This window comes from Ambystoma mexicanum, chromosome 5q, assembly GCF_040938575.1.
Source record: "Ambystoma mexicanum isolate Mex_15411 chromosome 5q, UKY_AmexF1_1, whole genome shotgun sequence".
Taxonomy (NCBI): domain Eukaryota; kingdom Metazoa; phylum Chordata; class Amphibia; order Caudata; family Ambystomatidae; genus Ambystoma; species Ambystoma mexicanum.
In genome coordinates this window covers 1,010,831,021-1,010,850,797 of record NC_090933.1, presented here as the reverse complement: position 1 = coordinate 1,010,850,797, position 19,777 = coordinate 1,010,831,021, and the positions used below count along the sequence as shown (strand labels likewise).

The 19,777-nt window shown below is 47.0% G+C and overlaps 1 protein-coding gene across 5 annotated transcripts in view; it reads left to right on the top strand.

The window, feature by feature from the left end:
• Nucleotides 1-19,777, top strand: part of CSMD3 (CUB and Sushi multiple domains 3) — a 3,270,409-nt gene that overhangs the window by 2,894,259 nt on the left and 356,373 nt on the right. For all 5 annotated transcript variants that reach the window (XM_069621531.1, XM_069621530.1, XM_069621528.1 and 2 more), the window contains one exon: nucleotides 16,220-16,405. In XM_069621531.1, coding sequence (XP_069477632.1) covers nucleotides 16,220-16,405 — 186 coding nt within the window. The remainder of the gene's footprint in view (nucleotides 1-16,219; nucleotides 16,406-19,777) is intronic.

The following is a 19,777-nucleotide window of genomic DNA, read 5'->3' as shown; positions in this document are numbered from 1 at the left end:
GCCCCTCAAGGGTGAAGATTCGTCGAGCTACGCTTTTGGAGGACTCCAGAAGTTTCTCAGGCCCAACTCGGTCATGGCCCAGGAGAAGGGAAGCTCGACGCCCGGAAAGCTGTCCAGGGTCTGCCCTGGATGCCAGCTGCAGAATGTCTTTAAGGAAGACGAACACTCCTTTTGTCTTTACTGCCTACATGAGGACAAGACGCACGTGGAGAAGGACTGTGCGTTTTGCGGCAACATGTCGGAGCGGACCATGAAGGACCGTCATCAACGTCTCGCCAACTGGCTGGAAGGGAAGAGCCCGTCCGGCGAGAAGAAGAGGAAGAAATCCGAGCGGTCTTCTAAGACCTTTGAGGACGCCCCGGCGACGGGGGTCCAACATAAGGCCAAGCACCGCGAGTCCGTTGGCACCGGGAGCGCCGAACGGTCGGGCTCTACGGGCGCCAGGCAGGGTGCATCCTCCCCAGCACCATCAACCACGAGCCAACGCTCTGGGTCGGGTAAGAGGAAGGCCGAGCACCCGGCGAAGCTCCTGGAGAGGCCCCAGTCGAGCTCGAAGGCGGAGGGGGAGCGAGGCAGTGTCCCCCCTCAAGGAGAAGGCGGTGAGCGCACCTAAGGTGGTGAAAGCCTTAATCCATCCGGCCAAGGCCTCTATCGAGACAGTCGCGGCGGCCCTGGCTCAGCCTGTGGAGGCTACACCAGTGGTGGCGACCTCGGGGCCCAGAGTCTCCCTGCCGCCGCAGAGGGAGTCCTCTTTTATGCCCATCGACAGGACCCCCGTGAAACCTCCGACGGAGAGGAAAAAGGGGGGGCAGGAGGTCGTCGTGGATTCGGCCTCAACCTCTGAGGAAGAACTGATCGAGGTCTTAAGCCACGGCCTTGGCGTGGAAGAAGACCAGCCCGTCGGGAGGGATCCCAACGCAGAAGACGACGACATCGTCGAGGGTACCGACGGGGCCCCTGACCGCCCGTCGGACTCCCCTCTGCCAGCGCCGCAAGACAACTCAGCGGCCATTTTGTTGGCTATACAGTCCTTATGCTCAGAGATAAGGACGAGACTGCCGTTACCAGTGGAGGAACCACTCCCGTCGGGGGACCCGGAACCAGGCCCTTCTGGCAGCCCCCCTCCTAAGAAAAGAAGGATTCACCCTCCACCTCCTTCTCAACCTTCGCGCCCCGTTCAGCCCTCCTCCCCGTCCACGACTCGAGGGGATGATACGGGGACTGACACGGCCGCGACGGGTACGGACGACGAGGTGTACGACGAGGATCTTCCGTCGTCACCTCCCACCCGGGCTTCCCCGCCCGACGAGATTGGATCATTTCACTCCATGATCGCCAGGGCATCCGAGCTCTTCCAGCTCTGCCCGGAGGAGAAGAAGAAGGAAGGTTTCCTTTATCAGCGGCGCGAGGCCAAGAGGAAGACGGTCCTCGCGGTACCTCTACTGGACGATATTTGGGATGAGGGCCTCGCCCTCCTCAAGAACCCATCCACGACGCCGGCTAGAAGAGACCGGTATGAGAAGAAGTACCGGGTCCCGGATGCGGCCCCCTTGTGCCTCCGGGCACAGCCTACCCCGGACTCCGTCGTCTCCGCGGCGGCCAGGAAGAAAGCGGGGGGGTGCGGCGTCCACGTCGACTTCCCCGCCGGACGGCGAGGGAAAGAAATTGGACATGATGGGGCGCAGGGTCATCTCGTCTGCAGCAACGACGATTAAGGCAGCCAACGCCTTGGCTATCGTAGCCCGCTACGACAGGGAGCTGTGGTACAAACTGGCTCCCCTGCTGGACTTCCTACCGGACGACAAGAGGGCGGATGCCCTGGAGATCTTGCAGGAAGGTGAGGTGGCGTCGGACCATGCCATCACTATTGCGACGGACATCGCCGACACTGGATTTCGCCAGTTGGGCAACGGCGTGTGCCTTAGGCGGCGTGGATGGCTCAACGCTACTGACTTCCGTCAAGACGTACAGACCAGAGTCCTGGACATGCCGTTCGATGGGAACAACCTGTTTGGGAAAACAGTGGACGATTCCCTTCAAGCCATTAAAGCGGACACGGAGACGGCCCGGGCTCTCGGGGTTCTCCAGCAACGGCGGCCGCCCTTTCGGAGCGGCGGAGGCAAGGGCGCCTCCAAAGGTTCCGGCGGCGGATTTTCCACCTACCGTCAAGCGGCCCGTTCGTCATCTCAGGAAGCTTACTGGGGACGAGGCAAGTCAGGCGGACCCAGCCGTCGTCGCCAAGGAGGCCAAGTTGGCAAAGCCTCGTCTAAACAGGATTGAACCGGCCGTGGGGTCGGGCCCCCACCGAAGCGCCCCGGTGGGAGGCCGGCTGGCGAGCTTCGTCAGCGTGTGGGAGTCCATCTCCACCGACCGTTGGGTGCTGGACGCCCTAGCCCAGGGCCACGCGCTCGAGTTTCAAAGAAGGTGCCCGCGCGTCCCCCCTGTGGCCAGGAAAGAGCTTCACGTCCCTCAGCTTCTCCGGGAGGTAAAGGCGATGCTCAGGAAGGGCGCCATCGAACTCGTCCCAGAGAGGCTTCGGGGCTCCGGAGTTTACTCAAGATACTTCCTCGTGAAGAAGAAGACGGGAGGATGGCGCCCCATCCTAGACCTACGACGGCTGAACAAGTTCATCAAGGCACAGAAGTTCCGGATGGTCACCCTCCAGCACATCCTGGGGCAGCTGGAGGAGGGCGACTTCCTGTCGTCGTTGGATTTGGAGGATGCCTACTTCCATATTCCCATCCTAAAGGGGCACCGAAAATTTCTCAGGTTCGTGGTCCAATGGCGTCACTATCAGTTCAGAGCCCTTCCCTTCGGTTTACGGTCGGCACCCAGGGTATTCACCAAGTGCCTTGCACCAGTGGCGGCGCAGCTGCGCCGAGAGGGGATCCACGTCTACCCCTACCTGGACGACTGGCTCATCCGTGCCAAGACGAGGGAGCTCGCCGTGGAGCACACGGCAAGGACCGTCCAACTTCTCACGGACCTGGGGAGCGAAGCTCGACACAGTGTCCCTTCTGGCCTCCCCATCGGAGGAAAGGACCAGGGCCATCCTGGGCAAGGTACAGCGGATGTTGGTTGCCGACGCGGCCAAGGTGAGGTCCATCAAGTCCCTCCTCGGAATGATGTCTTCTTGCATCTACCTCATTCCCATGTGCAGGCTCCGGATGCGCCCGTTGCAGGAGTTCCTGGACGCGCGCTGGATCCAAACGACGGGCGACTTCGAGGAGAGGATCACACTCGACGAGAGTTTCCGACGAGCGATCCGGTGGTGGGGCACCCGCCCGCATCTGACGTTGGGCATGGACTTCCAGACCCCAGGCCACCAGGAGACAGTGACCACGGATGCCTCCCTGGAAGGGTGGGGAGCGCACACCGAAAATCTGCAAGCGAGAGGCCTTTGGCTCCCGACGGAGAAGTCCCTCCATATCAACGTCCTGGAGCTCCGTGCAGTGTTTTGGGCCCTCAGATCCTTCCTTCCGTCCCTCTGGTGCCGTTTCATCTGGCAGGGATAAAAAACACCATCGCCGACTCACTCAGCAGGGAGCTGCGCTCGTGCCACGAGTGTGAACTACGGCAGGATCTAGTGGATCACCTCTTCCGACGGTGGGGCACACCCAAGATCGACCTGTTCGCGACGGCGACAAACTCGAAGTGCCGGAGGTTCGCCAGCAGGTTTCCCCAGCTGAGGAGCATGGGCAATGCTTTCTCGTTCCCCTGGGAAGGCCTGTTCCTATACGCGTTCCCCCCACTGCCACTGCTGATCCGGCTCATCAACCAGCTCAAGAGGTCACGGTGCAGGATGATCCTTGTCGCACCTGCGTGGCCGAGGCAGATATGGTTCCCGGACCTTCTGGACTTGTCAGCGTCCCCGTCAATCAAGCTGCCAGTGGACGCGGATCTGCTCTCCAGGGAAGGAGGCGCCATCCTCCACCATAACCCGAAGTCGCTGAACTTACAGGCCTGGCTCCTTCAGCGCTAGAGTTTGGAGGATACGACATACCGGCCGACTGCAGAGAGGTTCTTGCAAAGGCCAGGGCGTCCTCGACTCTTAAATGCTATGGACACAAATGGAAGAGGTTCTCTGTCTGGTGCCACGCACAGAAGATTAACCCTCTAAGGATTACGGCTCCCCAAGTACTGCCGTACCTGTTGACGCTGGCCAAGGCTGGACTGGCACACGCGTCCATCAAGATTCATCTTGGTGCGATCTCCCGATACACCAGAACCACGGGGCGGACGTCCTTGTGGTCTCATCGTCTGGTGAAATAATTCATGAAGGGACTGTTCAGATCGTTCCCGCCGGTGAAGGCTCCGGCCCCGGCATGGGAGCTCAACGTGGTGCTGACCAAGCTCATGGGACCTCCGTTCGAGCCTCTGCACTCGGCCCCGTTGAAGTTCCTGTCGTGGAAAACAGCGTTTCTTGTGGCCATCACCTCCGCACGACGAGTGGGAGAGATCCAGGCCCTATCTTGCAAGCCACCATACTTGACTTTTCACGACACGAGGGTGGTGCTCAGGACGCACCCCTCCTTCATGCCCAAGGTGCCATCGGACTTCCACCTCAACGAACCCTTGGTGTTGCCTGTGTTTTTCCCGTCGCCTTCGTCGCCGGCTGAGAGGACTTTGCACTCGCTTGATGTGGCTAGAGCGCTGAAGTTCTACGTGGACCGCACAAAGTGTTTTCGGAAGACGTCACAACTCTTTGTGAACTTTGGACCTGTCAATCAGGGGAAGGCTCTCTCGAAGGCTTCCATTTCAAGATGGCTCTCCGGCTGTATCATGTACTGTCATTGGTTGGCAAACCGACCGCTGCCTGGCCGTCCGAGAGCCCATTCCACCAGAGCGATCGCAGCTACCACGGCGTTCCTATCTGGTGTGCCCCTGCTGGACATATGCAGGGCTGCTACTTGGAGGTCGACGCACACCTTCACTAAATTCTACTGCGTCGATCGGGATTCCAGGGAGGAGTCCAGGGTCGGCCAAGCAGTGCTGCGCAACATGTTCACCTGAGGTGAGCCTGGTGAGGAGGTAAGATTGCTTAATGTTGAGTTTGATGTAATGCCTAATGTTGAGCCTTTGCCACCTCCCATGGTTGTGCATGTGTGTACTGCTATGTATTCTTTATTCATGAGCATGTGAATCCATGCCAGACCCCATGCTGGAGAAGGAACAAGTTACTTACCTGTAACTGTTGTTCTCCAGCATGGGTCTGGCATGGATTCACATGCGAACCCTCCCGCCTACCCCTCTGCGGCTCTTCACTTGGTCATACTGCCACTTCACGTGCTTCCAAATCTGAAGATGGCTGCCAGAGGCGGGGCTTAGGTAGAGGGCAGTCATTGGCTGTGGTCAGTATGACGCAGAGACCAGTGATTGGTTACTACTACGAAAGACAGATCAGAAACGAAACTGATATTGGTTTTTTCTTTACCAAGGATTCCCAGCCTGACGACGGGGAATATTCATGAGCATGTGAATCCATGCCAGACCCATGCTGGAGAACAACAGTTACAGGTAAGTAACTTGTTCCTTATTTCCTTTATCACACTTTCCACCTGCATCATCCCTCAAAGCTTTATCCTCTCACGTGGCATTTCAATATCTAACTTGCCCCCTTGGCACATCTGATTTCTTCTTTCTCCCCTCACTTCCAGTGTTGTGCAGACATCACGCAGTTCTCTTTCAGGCTTCCCTCTCCTTCCTCCTCCTCCACCTCCTACTCCTCTTCTCTTATCACTGACTCTCTGACTGCAATCCAGTCCTGGTGTGCTGCAAACTATCTCTGCTTTAATGCCTTAATCTGTAAGACTGAGTTCATCTCTATTGGGACCCCTGCTCTGCTGTTCCCTCTCTCCTTCTGGCTGCCCTTCATGGGCCCTCACCCTCCTACTAGGCAAAAACTGTTGGAGTCATATTTGACTCCTCAATCTCCTTTTCTCATCACATTGAGGACATCACCAAGAAGTCCCAGTATAAACTTCACCTCCATGAGGTATTCTTCCTTTCCTTACCTTTCCCCAGAAACTCAGTGTCTCCAGAGCTCTGGTCCTTTCTAGGCTTGACTACGTTAACAGTATCTTCCTTAATCTTTCTTCTGCCTTCCTTCGTCCCCTTCAACTTATCCAGAATAGGACTGCAAGATGTATCCTTGGCCTCAAGCCCGGGAACAAATCTCTCAGCCATAGATTCTCCCCACTGGCTCCCAGTTGCTGCTAGGATCATATTCAGGACCATCTGCATCATCCACAAGGCTTTCTGGTGGCTGAGACCATCTCTCTCCCTAGATATCTCCCTACTAGAACCCTTTGGTTTGCTAGCTCCAACTCGCTACAAGTCTGTCGCTTCTCTAAACAGAGAGTGTGGGGAAGATATCTCCTCTCAACAGGTGCTTCCTTCTATTATGGTCTCTCTGCCACTCTTAGGCTTGAGCCAGATATCCATAAGTTCCAGAATCTCCCCAAGACCTTCCATTTCTCCTCCTCCTTCTCTCTCCCACTTCCCAGCAAACCTCTTCCTCCACCTCTACGACTGGCCTCTTGGATCCCAGGGTTCCAGTCTCTCTTCCGCCCAGTCCTCCACCTCCCACTGCTTACCTGCTTTCCATGGTACTTGCCCTCTAACCTGCCCCTTACCCCTGCCTTCCCCCTTCCCAGTGCTTACCTGCTCTTCAATGGCACTTGCCCTTTGGCCTCCCCGTAACAACTGCAAATCTCCCCTTCACCTTTCTCTCCCTTCTTAGCACTTCATTGGACTCTGACATGCACTTCCCCCAATCCCTTTTTTTCCCTCACACTTCTTGTTCTGAACTTGCACAATCCGAATTTCACAAGGCCTAGTAGGACCGTTATTGTACCTTTCTTCCTTGCCTAAATCCTTTTTGTCTTGTGGCACCATGAAACACCACTTCTATAGGCACCTTACAAATATCCAATAAATAAAATAAAGGAAACATAAAGTGCAAATGCATTTTCATAGCAGGACCCCACAACTGGAATCACTCATTGCTGTCAAACACCAAAGACCAAGAACCAGCAGTGTGGCATAAAGTGCACTTGTAAATGTCAGCAAAACAAGTGAGAAAATCCAACTGGATGGCACATGTTAACGCAGGTTCGAATCCCGGCGGGGCCAAACTCAGCCTTTCATCCTTCCGAGGTCGATAAATGAGCACCACACACCGTGGGTAATAATAAGCAGCGCTCAGATACCTGAGGGTTTGTAGCGCTATATAAAAGCCTAATTATTATTATTATTATTATTGAAGCCCAAAAAATTTTTGTAGGGAAATACATAAATTGCTAATGCATTGTGACAACAGGATCCCTTCCATTGCCCTCCACAACCAGATGAACGCTGAAAAGGATCTGTATGTGCAAAATGCAAAAAAAAGATATCCAATTTTAAAAACACCTATCAGGCATACTGTCCAAAGTATGATAGTGCAAACTATGCTGACATATATTCTGAAAATAAAACTGTTCACCTAGGAAAAGTTAAAACCTATTGCTCCTTACATTTAAAAAATGAACCGCAGCTAATCACAGCACTCAAATAGTGATGTTCAGAAATAACTAAAAGCCAACAATCACATACAATGAATTGACAATACATTAACACAAGTTAAAAACTTGACAGTTGAGCAAAAGAGAACACAGGAGCAGTAAATTCAGAAATTAAAAAAACACATTATTTCATAATCACATACCAATAAAGTTTTATAGCTCCTCATCTATATTGTGACCAAGAAGAACTTTGGTGTCCAGTTCCAAGATCAAGCTGCCACCATGAACATATGCACAGGAAGTGAATATATATTTTAAAGTGAACTACACAAAGGTAGTTCAATTGACCTTCTCCATAGCAGAAAGTGTGCAAGACAAAATAGCATTGGACTTGGACATTGACCACCTGAGTAAAATCCTAGTAGCCAAATACTTGAGCAAGCTTGCTAACCTCAAAGAAACATAAGGGGTTGTGCCGGCCCGCTAATGTGATGCTGTCCACCCACATGTGCCCTTTATTTGTTCACTGAAAAGCACCCACAATCAAAGGTAAATTACTGCACCCATGTCCAGGATTGCAAAATCTCTTGCCACATCATGGGCAAATACTTGTGACTTACTTGCCCTCTTATCATTTTCCCTCAACATCCCCATGCCTGGCTTTCAACAATAATCTGCTTTCGACTGTCTCCCATCCATGGGCCAGGAGGATAGGTCAGTGGTAACATGCTTGCTTTGGAAGCAGAACGACACAGAGTCACACAGGTTTGATCCCTGGGTCCGTGTTTCGAAATCTCTGGGTATTAAGAGTGTTATAAATAACCAATGAACATTTTACATTCAGTAACCGGGACTGACCCTGCTTACTTTCAAAGCAAGGCAATGGTGCTCTAAGTGGTCTTGTAAGGTGGGCACATTTCTAAGGCAACAGGCCTTAGGGGGCTGACACCTTCCTCTTTTGAAGCTAAGCAGGGTTGGTGCCAGTAACAGCACTGGTTGGAAACCCACTTTATCTGTAAATAAATCTGTGTTTTCTTTTTATTATTGGCTGTGAGACTACAAATACCAGAATGTAATTCAGAAAATGGTAAACAAAGGGTCACTGTGTGCAAAACCTGACAAGGACTGACAGTAGCACGGTTTAAAAATAAAATGATTTGTATGCCTGTTCGGTCACCCATCCTTGCAGTAACTGGGATTGACCCTGCTTAACTTCAAAGCAAGGAAAGGGCCATCCCATTTCTCTAAGTGGTCTTGCAACTTTGAGTCATTTATCAGGTAACATGGCCCTAGTGGGCTGGCCCCTTCCTCACTTGGAAGCTAAGCAGGGTTTGTCCTTGTTACTGCATGGATGGGAAACATGGATGGCTTTGTGGCTTTGGCCCTGACCAATGATTTTTCACCCCCAATGTTACTATAGTTGTAAAAGAAAGCTCTAAAAAGCAGTTATGGATCTAGACATAACCGCATCTATCTGTAGTCCTTTATAGCCTCAATTATCGGAAAAATAGCTACGAATTCTGTAAAAACGTCATGGAAAAACATGTTTTCCTGCCCACCCATTTGATGAGTGCCCACCCAGGCACTCATCAAATGCCCACCCTCATCTTTTCCAACTCTCCCCACTCCTCCCATGGCCTCCTCACCTCCCCTGCCTCTCCCCTTCCCCCCACAGAACATGCTTTTTCTGTGACAGAATTATGCTTATGCTCCAACTCCAACATTTCCCTCGGTGCATTCTAGCCATCCCCCCACCTCTTGCCTGATGGCATTTGCATCTTTTTGTTTACCTGCAAATAGATTTTTTCCTATGTTTTATTTTCCTATATTCTTGGCTATATCTCACATCGAGAGAAAAACAAGATGGCAGCTGTTTAATTTCTAAAAAACCTTGGTTTTACTAATTTACCTGAGATATAGCTGACTATTTTTGAGAAGGGGGCACCCCCTTTCCGTCAAATATTTAGAAAACTACTGCACGTCATAACCCCAAATCAAGCATAGATCGAAAGTTAACACTTTTTTTGGATCTGGTCTAAATCCCTCCAGTGGTTTGGGCTGTGTGCTTTGGCAAAAATGTACCCTGTTCGCTTCTGGGAAAATGAATGAATGGGAAGTAGGCTGCAAAAAAAGTTTTTGTCTTTTCAATAACTTTTCTATATTTTAACGGATCCTTTTGAAGTGTTACAATCTTAGGGGGCCTGCGAGTCCCCAATCACTTCAAAAATTTTGGTCAAATCTATTACTTGAATGAAAAGTTATTAAAAATAGAAATGTAAGGGGTTCCTATGGGAGTCAGACTAACCTATCGCCAGAGGTGTAGACAGGGTAGGGCCTGAGTGGGCAAGGCCCACACAAAATCTGTAAATGCCCACTCAACACCACTTTGTGGGCATTTACGTATGTTAGTATCCATGGAGTGGGGCCCAACTACATTAGCTTCAGGCCCCACTAGTTGGACAATCCTGGTTATGCCTCTGCCTATCGCCACCCTATAGTATATATATATATATATATATATATATATATATATATATATATATATATATATATATGTATTAATATATCTTGTGCAGGCAAATTGTTTGGGACACTTTTCCCTGAGTCCAGAACTCTCTGTGCTTTTAGAGTAGACTATGGCCCTCATTACAACACCGGCGCTAAACCATGGCGCTATTAGCACCCTGGTTGGTGCCGGTGTTGTAACGGGTCTGCCATGGTTCAATGGGGAATTACCACCCCATTCCAAGGTTGGCGGGGCGGTAATTCCCCATTGAACTATGGCCCTTCCCCATTCCCATTTTCGTCCCATAGGGCTCTATGGGAATGGGGAAGGCGCTGTGTACGGTACCGCAAATTGCGGTACCGTACTTAGCACCAAGGTCCCTTTGCGGGTCCCTACTTTAACGGCTGGTGTAGACCAGCCGTTAAGGTCGGGTCCCGAAAAGGGACCTTGTAGTAAGGCGCTAAGTGTTTAACGGCGCCTCAGCCTTTTACGGCGCCGTTAAACACTTAGCGCCAGGGTCGTAATGAGGCCCTATGACTATGTTTAGAAAATACATTATGGGAATATTCAAATAAGTGTGTAGTTTAATTTGTGTTCATTTTTTATGTGGAAGTCTCATTATAGTTTATCCAAATCTATAGTATTTTTTTTTTCTCCAAGCTATCCATTAACTGGCGTATGTTGTTCATGAACAAAATAAAGTTCAACAATTGTCGAATCTAAGAGGAATCTAGTTCATTTAATCTGTGGTGATGTGGAAGACAGACTCCAGCGCCACAGTACTGGAGAGTGATCACGTGATTCTCATGATGCTCACTCACACTGTCAAAGCGAGGATTTTGGAATGTGTAATCCAATGTTTTTCTCTCTATTTTTGATAATGAACCTTTATTGCTGTGGGTGCAGTCCTCTTAATGGGTTTCTCGGATGATGGATGAAAGGAAAAGAGACCTAGTTTTAACAGATGTCTGACACATAGAAATGTATGTGCCTCCCAAACTTCCAGAAACATTTATTCGGATAATAGATCTCACTGCTTTGGTTCTTAAAGGGACCATGTAGTTGAGATACAGTTTAAAATGGTAATACTTTTAACCCAATTCCAACTGTACACTAAGGGCCCGATTCATTGAATATTTGCCCGCTTAATATAGAGAATTTGCACTGATGAAAAGTGACTTTGCACTGCTGGCAAACACCCTGATCCATGGAACCGTGCAAAGTGTATTTTTGTCAAGCCAAGTCTGGACAAAGCCACTTTGCACTGTGCAAAAAATGCCACGAATCAGGCCCTTAATCTGTTCTCCGGTTTGCTCCGCAGCACGATTATGTGGACGTTTTATGCTAAACCTTTGTGAGTGGAAAAGGGTTGCCAGTTTGGTTTCTCGAGAAATCATACATCACCCACCAACATTATAAAACACCTATGCAACCCAACGAAAACAGTGACCCGCATGGGTTAGGGTAATTTCAATTCTGATTTGACAGCTGGACCACAAATAAAAAATGCTCACTTAAGGAAATCATGTGAAGACCCAATGCTCCCTAGACGCTTCTCAACGAATGCCAGTATAATCACAATTGCCGACATGCGCGGTAGAAAGTATTGTCCACATTAATCTCCAGATTAAACAACTCGTGCCAGCAAGTAGAAGTACATCCTATAAGTATCACACAGTGGTGTATGTCCTGGAAAGAAAGGTGCCGACCACATGTTCCCTTTGGGGGGTGTATGCTGCTGGTTTCTGGAATAGATGTCCTTCTGGCTTTCCCTATGTTTCTGATTGGTTCAAAGATTCTTGCAAGGATTACCGAAAAACGGGGCGCACAAAAAAGCGCAACCACCTTTTTCTGTGTGAACTTCTTTTTTTTACTGCTGACCGAGCACAGTCATATCATCAGTCGATATGCACAAACACATGGGAGGTAGGAACTTGAGAAACCCATAATGTTCCAACTGGCCCCCTCTGTTCAAAAAGTGATCAGGAGGAAATCACTGATGGGCAAAGCTCCCGTTATTCTTCTGGCGAGTTACACCAATCACGAGCAGCCTAGAGAACAGAGGTGTCTATGGCCCACCAAATATGACTTCACTGTGGTCTGGCCGCCTTGTGTGCACACGTCGCTGGTTATGCAGTACAAGCACAGTCGTCAAAGGTCAAGCACATTTCTCCTAGGCCGCTCCGTGCCACGTCGACCTCAGGATGTGTAAACGTTCCCTCGTCACTGGTGATCCCTTGGGTGCCACTGGAAGAACAATCGTTAAACCTGACAATTCGCGAACATCAGTCAAGGGGAAGTGATGTCTATTCTTGCTCCTCGGGCCATACAATGTGGCCATTCTTTGCCAGGAGCCCTGAAATGGGAGATTTTCACATTCGAAGATCACAGTTTCCTGAAATAATATAAGGAACGAATGGTTGCTTACTGAATCAACTACACCGTGTAACAAACATGGCACTATCAAATGCATTACTGATTACTGACAGATGTGATAATAATAATAATAATAATAATAATAATAATAATAATAATAATAATAATAGCAATAGTAATAATAATAATAATAATAGCAATAGTAACAATAATAGAAGCAGAAGAAGGCTTTTAAACAAACATAACATGCATAGTGCTGTTTGTAGAGAATTGACTGCAGCTTGCTTATCACAGGTCCATTTAGGATTTGTTTTCAGCTCAGTACAATTGAAAATAATTTGAGCTAGTTTATACACTATGGGGTCACACAGGGTTCAGGATTTATGGTAGCAGTAGTAATACAAGTAGTAATAGTATAAAAATAATAATGGCGATGGGTGGTGATAATAATAATAATAATAATAATAATAATAATAATAAATGGATGCACGGGTTAGTCAATGGTCTCTGACATGATGCCCAGCATATACTTTGCAAGTGAAAATACATCGCCATTTCAACTTAGCCGTTCGTCCTACCGAGGTTGATAAACCAAATAGCGACACAAGTGGGGTAAAAATAATGCTGCTATTGCAGCGTTTAGAATCTGGCGGAGTGTGACATGAAGTGCCAAATAAGAACACAATGTTCTTATTATGAGTTTCCTATGTGAGTGGTCTTCAGAGCCCACAATCACCTTTCTGCGAGTGTCATCCCGTTGCAAAACTGTGAGGGTCTCCAAGAGACATCAATCTGTATCTTTGTTAGTGTGTGTATCTGTAGGGATCCCAATCTATTCATCAGAACCACAGCAGGCGAAATGTTGAAGATGCACTGAAAAGTTCCTGTTGGAAGCCTGTGATGATGATTCCATTCATCGTAAGTCATAGCTCTGCTCCTATCCATCTCTGGACGTTCGCTAGTCCGCTGTCCGCTAGTCTTTCTCTGGATCTTTTTTTTAGCCAGTGTAGTCATTTTTGTTGCAGATTGGTGTGCACCTCATTAAACTCCTGCATCCTTTGGCTTAGGCTAGACATGAATCGGTGTTCCATATGCTTGGTTGGATACATGAGCACCAGCATTGCTGCTGCTGTGAAGTTACTGCTTCTTCGTGCGACATCTACACCCATATTTCTTCAGGAGTTCTTCTTCAAGTCCTCCTACTTCCTGTCCTGCAGCCCTTTGATGTCAGTGGAGCATCATTGTTCCTGACCAACATGATTCATACTGTGGTGTCCTACTGCTGGGCTTGTCCTGTCATTCCACCATCTTTAGGGGAGTCTTCTATAAATCTGCTCACCTCATCCTGGTTCGTAGAATTTGGCTGTGCAGTCCCTGGACGAGATGTAGGGCTAAGTGACACCAATGCATTTCTCTAGGTCGAGAAATTGGTAGTTCCTGGACCAAAATCTCTTGAATCTCAAATTCCACACGTGGAGTGCAATCTTTGATTTCTGATATTACCCTGCATAATAATGCTGGCAAAAGAGTTTCTGGGCAAAAGCGCAATTTGTTCAAAAGTGGCAAATCATGGGTAACAATCAACTCCACTGTAAAAGCATAATTTGAGGGAAATATCACTGTTAATTCACCCAGTCTTAACCAGGAACACCATCTGTGACCTCTGCAAACCTGACCCTTCTTCTGATCACTGCACCCTTAAATAGTGGAACATGACTGCAGTACCCTGCAGCCTTTTCCACAATCAAGAGGTTATTGGGCCTCACATCAGTCACCGGTTGCTGTTTGGGCAGATTTTCATTTTTTGGAGTTCAGGCTCTCTAACATTCTGGGTGCTATGTAATGTTGCTGGTCTACTTGGCTTTTCAGAGTTATGTTGTGACCAGAGGGACTTCAGGCTGAAACCAGGCCCTTAGTTATTGATCCTAGCGTCTTCTTTGTTGGTGATATTCTATCTTGGTGGCATCATTAACTTTATGCTGTCTTCTAGATTACTTGACTTGGTCTACTCCTACCTTTTGCCCACATCATGGAACAGCTTCTTGGTGCTTGTTTTTCCTCCTTTTCCCCTTGAGCTGTGTTGTAGCTTTGATCAGGTTCCTTCATGCTCCTGTCACAAGCTTTCTGGATGTCTGGTCTTGTGGGTCATCCTCTAAGGTGCCCTGTGTGTTTCTCTTTTTGGTTGTCTGGATCCTTATCATGTATGTGCCGGAACAATGAGAAATGCCTGGACATAAATTTGGATGAATCCTATGTAGGATAATACCATAGTTTATTTTTAAATGCGGCCCCTTTGCAAGAGAACCTTGAGATGTAACAAAAACCTGAATTTCTCTAGATTATATGTTTCTAATAAACTATCATAAGTAAACATATGTACATTTTCAATAAGGCATAGATTTGAAGGGTTTCTTTTCTTCTGTTTGGTGCTGTCATATTGGTGGCACAAGACAGAAATATCGCCAGGTATAAACCGGCCTCCACAAGGATGGCCCATATTCCTGGCATGTCGGTTTCACTGCATCAGTGGTAACATATGAGAAGAAATACCAAGTGCATAGGTGATCAAGACCAAGGGCCTCATTCCGAGATTGGAGGCAGCCATGGCGCTATTTGTGCCATGGCTGCCTCCAATACCAGGTCCGTGTCCGGTCTGATTGAATGGGGACTTACCGGGACATATTCCGACCTGTGCGGACCCGGTAAATCCCCATCCAACCAACCATTCCCCATTCCCATTTGAGCCCCCATAGGGCTCAATGGGAATGGGGAAGGCGCTAATTACGGGCCTGCTAGCATGCCCGTTATTAGCGCCTGATCCCTTAGCGGTACCCATAAAGAACGTGTGGTCAGACCACACTTCCTTTGCAGCTCCCACTAAGGGACCTTGGAATTGGGCAGTAAGGGTTTAACGGCACCAGTCTCCTTACCGGTGACCGTTATCCCTTACTGGCCAAGTCGGAATGAGGCCCGAAGATATTTATTTATTTTTATTTATTTATTTAAATTTATATTTATATTTATATTTATATTTATATTTATATTTATATTTATATTTATATTCATATATTTTACTTTTTAAAATGGTGCTGGTGTTTCTTTCTCAGAAAATGAGCTTTTCTAAATAGTCCTCGCTTTTCGAAATGCTCAATGCTAAAAAAAAAAACAACAACAAAAAAGTACAACTTTGTTCTCTTTGCTGGGCCCTGTCAAGTGATATACCAGTGGCTGCTACGTATTTTGGCAACATGACAGCCACACAGAAACACGTACTTTCTTGACAGCTTCCTGGAATCTCTACGTTGTGTCTTTAGCAGTGGTCTCCCATGATCAGTGGCAGTTTGGGTAGATGTAAATGCAAAGCAATATCTGGTATACAGTGGCCTGTGAGGAAATGCAGTTGTACCTTGCCACGACCACATGATGTCAGTTCACTACCAACAGGATCCTGCGCCTTCTGAGGTTCTCACATATTTTTCGCATCACTGTCTGGAGCTAGGTTCACACGCAGCAGGGTCTGGGCCTATTTCAGAAGGATACCTTTGTTCTCTTCCTGGGGATAAAAATACAGATACTGTCAGTGCTGATGGGCCTCCTGGCCACACCGATGGCCATATGTGCTGGCGGACATTGCGTGTGGCATAACCAGCTTGAGCAAGCATCCGATCTGCATGTAGCACCGGATGTGACCTTAGCAGTAGAAATATCGCTAACTAACAATGACGCTGATACCTGCAGCTTGTGCCATGCTCAGCTTGAATGTTGCCTTCATATGTGTATAATTTAGTGTACTTTAAACAACAACTATTCTTGTTTTTTTCCTTATGCTTAGTGGTCAATTGCACTGATCCAGGAATTCCTGACAACTCCATTCGTGAAAGCAAAATTGAGCACGGCAACTTCACTTATGGAACAGTGGTCTTCTATGACTGCAATCCTGGCTATTTCCTATTTGGATCCTCAGTGTTAGTGTGCCAGCCTAACAGCCACTGGGACAAATCCCTACCAGAATGCATCAGTAAGTTCATCTTTATTTGTGTTCAAATCTTAATTATGTGTTAAATATGTATGTTTGTAACTGACAAACAATTGTTTCAACATTATTTCTAAATACTATGTACACATATGAATGGATGAATTTCGGTTTGCAGCACCACTAGAGCAGTATAGGTCTTCCCTGGCCTTTATCTTGATGAAAGCCAACAATAGCATCTAGAAAATAACACAAGTGGCATGGAAAGCAAACATGCAGTGTCCAATCAATGCATATATTGTGTAGCACGTTACTCACCGCAAAGTCATTTGGAAGTATGATTAGTACATGGAGTGGACGCTGGTTGCGTGTTACTCAATCAGAATCCTTAGAATGCAGGCAGTACGTGTTGGTATATTTTGCCATTGTTAGCATCCTGGTGACTTTTGCGCAACCAAAATCCACTATGAGAGTGTGCTTGCTCTGTCTGCTGCACGGTCGTTAGGGAGTCTGACCACGTTTGCTCCATGAGTGCATCTCCTTATGAGGCCTCAAATATTCCATCCACTAATCCAACATTTGATCCCATCCACTTGACATGTTCTTGTTTGCTAGTCTTCACGCCCCTTGACTCAGTGTCTGCTCGGCCATGCCTTCTCCATGCTCTGCTGAGTCCCCTTCAGCTCTGCTTGGTTGGCTTCACGTCTTTCCAGAGAAGTAGGACTTCTCTCTCGTCATGCCAGCTGCCTCTTGAATTTCAAAGTGCCCATTTTACAGTTGATTAAAATGGGTGGTCATCAGGTCACATTTTCACTTGTCAAGAGCCTAGTACCGAGAAGATAACTCAGTGTGTTACCCACCTGCATATTCTGCAGGTGCCAGCTTTGAATCCCACCCAGGCCAGCTCAGACGTGTATTCTTCTGACTTTAATAAACGGACACCGACTTCGGCTTAGTTATAATAATACTTTTATATAAAAATGCACTATGCCCAGTGCAATAGCAACTATTTTTATTACATAGGAAACAAATATCTAATGTAACATCTAATAACACGTTGTGAACAATGTCCTGTATCAAAAAAGCATATGGAAATCCTTTTTTTTTCGGTGCGCATTCGTGATCATGGCACATTTTGGTTTAGAAATATGTGGAATTGCAGTAGAATTTAATTTAGAAAAATGTCAGTAAGTCTTCCTGCACTGAGAAATGTTCTCGTGAAAATGCATAGTTTAGGAATTCTAAGTAACCTACTAGAGTATACAGGTTTCCTATAATTAGCCTCACTCTTCTCTGTCTCCAGGTTTGCACTATCTCTCTGTGTTTCCACCGCACGCGCTCTGCCTCTCATCCCCTCACTCCTCTATTCTTCATGCTTTCATGATACAATCTCTTTCTCACGTCTCTCTTTATTCCCTCAACACTGTTTCCATCTTTTGTGTATTCCTCCACTCTGTACTGCATGTGTTACTCTCTCATCTTTCTTGCTGAACCTCGCGTGTCCATCACACTCTCTACTATGTCAACCCTTCCTGTAATGTCAGTGTCACTGACTTTCACTCTTCTAACACATTTTCCATCTACCTATTTTTTTCCATGTATCTTCCCATTACGTTTTCATCTACTATGTCTGCTCCTACTGTTCTTTATTTTCTCTTTCCCTCCATCTATTCATATATAGCATCTCTCCTTTCTCTGCTTCTCCTTCATGTCTCATCTCAGTCCCCAAATCTTCATCTCTCACCTCCTTATTCTTTCTCTATCTTTTTCACTCTCCCTCTTTCTTCATCCTTCTCCTTTCCCTCGTATGTCTTTCCCTCATGTTTTCTATGCTGGATGTACTCCTCGTATGCCCAATCTCCTCTGTTCTATTTCCTATTAGCATTCAGCCTTTTCAAAGTTTTTTGTTGTGCTTCTTCATTAACTCAGGATCAAGTCTAGTGCACAGTCCAAAACACGGATGGGTAAATGTATTGCAATCTGAACACACACGTGTTGTACTGCCAGCTTATTTGTTACACGTTGTTGCACATATTAATGTGCTTCTAGGCAGACTACAGCATAGTTTGAATAACCCATGACATTATACACAGGTATATACATATTTTGTATACATTAGAATACCGTTACACCCAAAGTGCATTAAAAACGAACATCCTTGTCATTTCTTTATTGAGTATTTTTCTTCAGACTGTTGTTGACCATTTATTTTTGAATCACTGCCTATTCATACTACTTGAAAGCATGCATTATAGTGCTTGCATCTTGAGAGCTATGTATGTAGCAAGCACATTACCACTTAACTCAAATAGATGTCTTATCAGACTATTGTTCAGTTAAGATCTTTTCAGCACCTTCCTTTTCAGCATTTAATGTGTGCATGCTACATTGGATTTTCCTTGGCATGCATGCACTGTGTCTGATTTTCCCTAAAATAATACATGCTCTATTAGTCAGCTATTTTGGCATTGTTTGTAAGAGAGTAATCAACCACATGTAATTTATTATTGTATTGTGTTATAGTTCAGAAGGAAATGTTCACATATACACAAAATCTCAAATAAAAATTAAATTACGGTACAATTAATGACGCTTTAACAATAAAACCGAAAGAAACATTTAAAACGGGAATCACTACATGATAATCTTATTTAAGGACTGAAACCTCTTGCATAAAACATATGGCGGCCAACGACCATTTAAAAGACTTGTCTTTTAGAATACGTTGCCAGACCCAGCCGGGTTCAAATGACCTTATAATCCTTTAAAAGGTGCTTAAAAAAGTCTGACTGGCTCTGGACAATTCACAGCAATGTAAAAGAAGGTGCTGAAGGGTTTCTGTGGAATTCTCCAATTTACAGAATCTGCAGCACCTTAAGTTATGTACTATAGCTACTCACGCACACAAAATGTCATTAGTAGGGAGCCAATTTAAGTGAAGGCGCAAGCACTGACTACGCCAGTAATGGTCCTGACATTTCATTAAGCAGTAAGGTAGGGAATTATAAGGCCTGGCATCTAAGAGTAGGTCCCTAAATAAATGATACTTCGTGGCATGGTTTATTGTGTCAATCCAGTCGACCTCCCATAACCTCATTTTAACTTCAATGGGTGCATTAGAAGGTATTCCACAGTGGAATCAACCCCAGTTAGTATTTCATGGCACTGGAGCCACCATTCTATGAGATCAGTCGGTGAGCTTGCCTTTAACCCACTCTTTAGCAGCCCCCAGGTCAATCCATCGTTCGCCAGGTGAATCTTTCAAACGAAGTTTAGATGTTTCCAATTGACCAACTCTTCCAACAAGACTAGGCATAATTTGTACCTTAAAACAGGAGCTGGGACACTAGGTGGCAACCCTAACACTTTCCTCAAGTTTAGACCATTGCCCTTTAAGAGCAAAGAATAGCGATTTGG